General features: G+C 26.3%; 1 protein-coding gene across 1 annotated transcript; it reads left to right on the plus strand.

Annotated features, from left to right (window-relative positions):
• The first annotated feature begins 817 nt into the window (after positions 1-817).
• LOC132934404 (transcription termination factor, mitochondrial) lies at positions 818-5,646 on the plus strand. Its single transcript, XM_061000712.1, has 6 exons — positions 818-1,224; positions 2,386-2,564; positions 3,386-3,482; positions 3,712-3,862; positions 3,921-4,167; positions 4,236-5,646. Exons 1-6 carry the CDS (start codon positions 1,011-1,013, stop codon positions 4,359-4,361), a joined length of 1,014 nt encoding a protein of 337 aa, XP_060856695.1. The 5' UTR covers positions 818-1,010; the 3' UTR covers positions 4,362-5,646.
• Positions 5,647-7,110: the final 1,464 nt, after the last annotated feature.

Here is a 7,110-nt window from a genome sequence, read left to right on the forward strand (position 1 = left end):
TATTTTATAATTAAATAATTTGTTATTTGAGCTAATTGTATTACAAAGTAAAGTATAATCTACTAATTTACGTAAAAACGGATAAATTTGGATATTTTGACCGATTACCAGTTTTTTTAAATAATTATAAGTTATAAGGAATTATAATATTGTGTTGTATGATGTTTGAAAACTCATGATGAATTAATAATATTAATAAATAAATTATATTTAATGAAATTATTAACTGTTTTTTTGTGTCTATTAGAATTTACAAATGTTAATATCTAACGGATAGAATGTACATATCTAATCTACTCCTGAAATAAGGGCCCATGATTTTGGCCTGGTAATGACTTTAAATAATGGCCTGCGATAATTTTGGCACCAACAATAAAAAAACTGAATTGACGCCCCTGGTGTCAGCCTGGTACACCAAAGGCCCATGGACCAGTTATTTTTTTAGCCCGTTAATGAACGGCCTTGGGCCCTGTAATGAAAAATTGCACCTAAAAATGACATACTTTAAAATACATAATTTGCGGAGTCCCTTCTCCCTATATAGACCAGAAACACTACAAAAAAATAACGGAGTGGCCGCTGTTGCGTCCGCGGTATGTTACGGCCATGGCCATTGGCCAATGGTCATGCCGACACTGTGACTACACCAGTCACCAAAGGTATAAAGTATTAAGTGGTCTAGTCTAGGTTTTCAATCCATTATCTTTTATACCATGGTAATTTATAATAGTTATGATTTTTATTTAAAAAAAACTTATCTTTATTCTTTATCTTGTCCGTGGATATGATATTTATATTGTTATCATGATTTTTATGATACGACTATGATAACGAGAGTACGAGACTCATCTATTTGGTTTTGAACATATATTTCCAATTTTCCGTGTTCTTGTAACTTCATATTGTTATATTTTGTAAAATTTAAAAATACTTAGGTAGTTTCTATTTTGACGATACTCAAGTTATAATTTATTTTAATGTTCAATTATCATTGAATACAGTGCAACAAAATGTTTGTCTCAAATTTATTTAAGACATTAAAATATTCAAATGTTATTAGATTACGAAAATATCTAAGTACAATAATTGATAGAAAACAAGATGAAGTTCAATTTAAAATTAATTGTAATTCAAACCATTCTGAGAAATTCAACTGTTGTATTACAAATGGACTCACTTCTAATGCAGTTCTTAGTAATGAATGGATTTTCAAAATGAATATCGGTAAGTAAAACTATGAAAAATTAGTGTATTATAATTTGTTTTCATTAGTCCAGCATTTATTTGATTTAGGCCTTGGGGCAGTGGCGCCATTTCAGTTTTATAATAGGAGTGCCAAAATTTAAGCAGGCCAATTTTTTTTTTGTCAGGCTACTTTAAAAAAAAAAGTAAATACAGATATTGTTTATTCTGGTAACCCCCCCCCCCCCCCCCCCAACAACTGCCGGTGCGCGACGTGCGTGCAGTGCCGTCAGTCCGTTGTGAACTATAATATACAGCCAGTTCCAATTAGCACCACTATAATATACGTGTTTACGTACAATTTATTTGAATTTGGTATATACTTGTTGGACAGTTTTAATCGGCGACCGTCATGCACGATCGAGTGCGAGAGTGGGAGAAATTGGGCTTGGAACGGCTGTCGGCGCATTCTAAATTTTAATCCAGGCCAATAAAACACAGAAAAAAATAGTGGAGTCAAAGTATACGCTGCTCTCCCCCAAATGGCGCCCTTGCTTAAGGGGGATAAAATCTAAAATGTGAGAAATTCAATCTCAAAAAGACTTGAAATTTAAATCTGTTTTAATAGTTCTTATTGCTTCACTAAATCAATTAATACATTGTAAATTGAACATTTATTAAATCTTATGTTGCATGTATGTTAGATAAGAACAGAAAATCACCATATTCAAACCCTGCTATTATTACATTTTTAGTTTAACATTATTTAGACTAACACATGTATAATATAATGTATACATGTACAAATTAAGTACAGGTATTATCGGCGTCAAAAGTAGTGGAACATTTAATGGGTCGGTCCATATAGGTAGGAGGCGGTCCTCTCCTGAAAACAGGGTTGGTGGTAAATTATGGTGGAGCAATATCTTAATTAATATGAAACATAAGTATTACATATTATAATTTTAAGTATTGGTTTAAAATATATTCATGGTACGGAAGACATTGGTGGGGCTTTTACAACAATTCAAATTTGAAGGTGAAAATACACTTCTGGCCATTGGGTAGTTTGGTTATTTGATAAATATTCAAGTAATGTTAATGTTGTGTGTATCTAAACTGTACATAATTCAATATTATTATAAAAACAATATGTTTAATTAAAATTAAAATGTTTTTAATGATTTTAATTTTTTTTTTCAGATAATTTAAATAATGGACTAAAATTACTCAAAAGATGGAATCCTAAAAAAATGGATGATTTGTTTGTACTTCTTCAAATGCCTATGACAAAACTTGTATATCTTACAAAAAAAACCCATTTAGAATCAACAATTGTGCCACATGGAAATAGAGTCTATTATTTTGCCTCTACTTTTGAGGTTGGAATGTATACATTTTATTCTGATTTATAATTCATATTTATACTACACTACCTATATTATAAATTTGCAAGAGAATTTAGTTTTACTTTTTGGGTCTGAGCCGAGCAATGAATGTATTGATTTTACAACGGTGTTTTATTTTTGTACCTGAAGACACTTTTTTAAAGTAAAAAATGCTTATAATTTTAACATTGAGGGTGTTTTCATGTAGCAATTTAGATCTAGTTTATACTTTTGTGATTAAAAAGTACATTCCAGTATTCTTAAATATAATCGGCGAAAATAAAAAATAAAAATATGGGAGTTTTTACTCAAAAAACCAGTTTATGACAAAATATATAGACATTAAATGTTTTTTTTCTTATAAATGCCAATAAATATTTTTGCTTGGTGAAAATCCTTGAAAATATATACAAGATTCCTCATAAATTGTTTAAATACCAATTGATATATCAAAAATGCATAAGCTCAATATTTTTTTATAAGCTTGTTATAGTTAGAATTTTGTGAACATTTGTCTTAATCAAAAATTTTTATGGCCAAGTCTTGAAAGCTCATAATAAGTGTCTTATGGTGGTACGATACTAAATATTATTTACTATAATACAATTTTAAAAAAATACGGTCATATTTATTATTTTTTGTATTTTAATTAAAGTAAAAATTTAATTAATTTTCTTTTTATACTTTTTAAATTTGAACAAAACAAATACCTAACCTCTATTTTAAATGTATAGTGTATATGAATAGTAAATATAATCAGAATTATATTTTATAATAACTAAAAATCAGTTATTAACACTAATCTGTATTTTTAGAAAAATCCCCAAGAAGTATGTTACCACTTGATGCATTACAAATTTTTATTCACACGGAACTTTACAACTCTTCACCACATCTATGAAATTTTAATTGGTAATTTATTTATTTTATTCTATAAAAAATAAAAATAAAATAATAAACTATGCTTTTTAATATATTAACTTATATAGATTATGATGTAATTAGAAGTGTTGATATTTTTAATCAAAAATATAAGTACCTACTTAACTATTAAAAATCATAGCAATTTAAAAATATTATATTTTATTTTTTATTTTGTAATTAAATTCCTGGTTTTAATTAAATAATATATTTTTTTAAGAAAATAATGTTGATAAGAATGATATTTGGAAAGATACTTGGATATTTATGTACAGCATTGATCAAATTAAACACAGAATTTCTCTTACTAAATCAGCACATTTAACGATTAAGCCCTGGATGTTACGGTGTAAAACTGAAGTATATGAAAGGTATTAATTAACATTGATTTATATAGAATTTAGTTAATCTAATATAATTATTTTTTAGGACTATAGAGATTAAACAAGAAAATAGAGTTGTTCTCAATAAAGACTCTACTGCACAATATTTAGCTAAAAGACTGAAAGTACCAGAAAAAACTATTCGCTATATTAGTTCAAAATATCCTACAACATTGAGAGTTAGTCCTACTAAATTGAAAGAAATATTAGATTTTCTTCTCAAAGAAGGATATAGATCTTCACATATACTGAGTACTCCTCGTGTATTTACTCACAGTATTTCTACTCTACAGGTCAGATTTTAAATACTTGTTAAAATGATTTAACAATAAATTAATTTACATTTATATTTAATTTATAGGAACGATTAACTGAGTTGAGAGATCTTGGTGGTGAACCTACTTTGACTGCCTTATGTAAAAACAAAACAACTTATCAAGAATTAGTTAATAAATTAATTTTGAAAAACACTAAAGGATATATTTAAGGAATTATTATACTATCACACCTAATAAATAAATAATAAGTTATAATGTATATTTCTATTAACATAATTTTTAATACAATTTATCATGTTAAACAACACATGATACTTTAAGAATTAAACACTATGTTAAGTTGAGATAATTGTTATTAACACAATTTTGAATTAAATATTTTTTGTCCTATAAAATTCTCAACAATTTGTTTATTAACACGAGTAATTAGTACATGTTAAGCCACTTATTATAATAATGGTATAAACTAACATTTTATGTTATCATAAAATATTCAAAACCTATCTGAAAATATATAATACATAAAATGTATGTTATAAAAAAAACCTTAAAAAATTCTGTATAAAAAAAATAGAAATAATTTATAATTTTTAATTATTAATATAAAAATAAAATTATGGAATATTATAATTAAATAAAAATAAGGTACCTACTTGACATTTTTTTTTATCTATTTATAATACCTATATGTAGTATATATATATATATAATCATAATCGTATAATTTATTACTAGTGGACTGTTCAAATTTATAAACTAACAAAAATGACAAACACATGTAGATAATTTGTGTATTTTGCTTATTTCAATATTGCGTTACTCTTGTCTTTTCATCTTGACAAATTAAATAGGTATGTCAGCAATATACCAGTTTTGAAACAATTCGCGCATCCACCCTCCACCCAGCCTTATTCTGTGACGTAGGCATTTCTTCGTTTCTCAATGGTCCATCAAAGGCTCCACCACCACTTCACCGCTCAACCAGTTGGATAAATGCTTACGTCACAGACATTCATATCACGAGTTGCTGACATACCTATTTAATTTGTCATAATCTTCATTCATTATATTATTATAATGTAGTTGCACAAGTTTAAAGTGTTGTGGTAAAACAGATGGCATAAAATTTAAATATAACATGGAAGGGGGAGAATAAATTCCCAGACTTAATTTTTGAATTTTTAATTTAAAACAATATTTTACAATACAAAATAAATTATTTAAAATGGTAAATACATTGTGATAAATAGGGCTCGGATGTTGTTGCATTTGCAACTTTTTTTCTATTGTTCGGATTCGTTGCTAAGTAGGTTATAAATTTGTTTCAAATGGGTACCAATTAATATATAAAAATTTTAAGTGCAACTTTTTGCAATTTTTGACCTTTTTTCAATTTTATTGCAATTTTGTTGATTGTCGTCATTTTCAATACAATTTTATGTATTTTTTTGTGTTTTCACTTTTTTTTGTTAGATTATACAGGTTTAATCTATGGTTATGTCGGGCTTTGTTGGTTGTGACTCGTGACGGCTTATTTGACCGTCGTTGTCGGCGGTAACTGGAAAAACCATTTAATATAGTAGATATCGCGGTCATCTCAGTTTGAGAACCTGAAGAAGTCGTTTATAGTACAGTGCAATAATTTTTAAGGTAAGGTAAAGTTTTTTAAAAAAAAAAATAAAAAATTGTTTAAATAAAAAGTTTTAAATTTTGATAAAATTATTTGTAGGTTTCTGAAAAAATAAGAAGACCGGACAATTTACCAGATTTTTAATGACAACTGACGAGAATTTGAATTTGAATCTTTTTTATTATCTACTCGTTTAAAACCTACCTAATAAAACTTTATAATATTACTTAATAAAATGACTTAATCCATTTCATAAAATAATTTGTTAATATATTTTTTTAATTTTTTAGGTACAAAATATTTTTTTATTGCAATTTTTAACTGCAATTTTGGGTTTTTTTCACAGCAATAATGCAATCAATTTTATAACATTTTTAGTGCAACAACATCCGAGCCCTAGTGATAAACATAGATTATGTAATGTAAACATTAAAAATATTGTCAAAAATAACTAGAGAATTAGAATAATGTTAAATGCTATATAATAGCTGCAATTAAGTTAAACCAAAATGATTTATTTAATTCTTACAGACGTAAATTCTAATAGCAATATAAATATAAAATTATAATGTACAATAATATACCACTTAATGATTACATTTACTAAATATTTTTACTAATATGATACGAGAAGACTATTAGTTTTTTTTAAGGTTGAAAGATATTACATTTTGGTATGTTTAAATTCATTTCATTATTGGAGCATCAATCTACAACTGCATCAATATCTAATTGATGTAGTTCTGATTGTTCAATATATTTAATCATTCCAAGTCATCAACAAAGGAATATAATTTGCAAAGCGTACAACAGAAGTAACAAGTCCACTATTTATTTTACTACAAACTATGTTCACGTTCAAATACAAATATATAATATGGCATTACCTACATCAATATTTTATTGTTTAAAGTATTATATTTATCTATATTAATAAAAAGCAATGTTTGCATGTGTGTGTGTAAGTTATATTTAAAATACATTTTTGAGTCCTTAAAATGTATCTTAAGGGTCATGGTGCTAGTTTTTCAAATGTTCCGCAATTCTATAAAATTTGAAAATTAAATTTTATATTTTAATTTCCATCTTAATTATAATACTTTTCAACTAATCTACTACGTAATACCTATTTAAGGGCGGAGGAGAGTTGGATGGCATGTATTATATCAAAAAAATTGACTTCACGGGAATTATTCTCAGGCCTTGTAGAAAGATATTGATAACTATTTTTTTTATCTAAAAGAATAAGACTTTCTATTGGTTGCATTGAACTCCGATTTTTATTTTATTTTAATAATATAATTTATAAAAAAAAACGCTTAAATTTG

The sequence above is a fragment of the Metopolophium dirhodum genome, chromosome 1 (assembly GCF_019925205.1).
Source record: "Metopolophium dirhodum isolate CAU chromosome 1, ASM1992520v1, whole genome shotgun sequence".
NCBI classification, from domain to species: Eukaryota; Metazoa; Arthropoda; class Insecta; order Hemiptera; family Aphididae; genus Metopolophium; species Metopolophium dirhodum.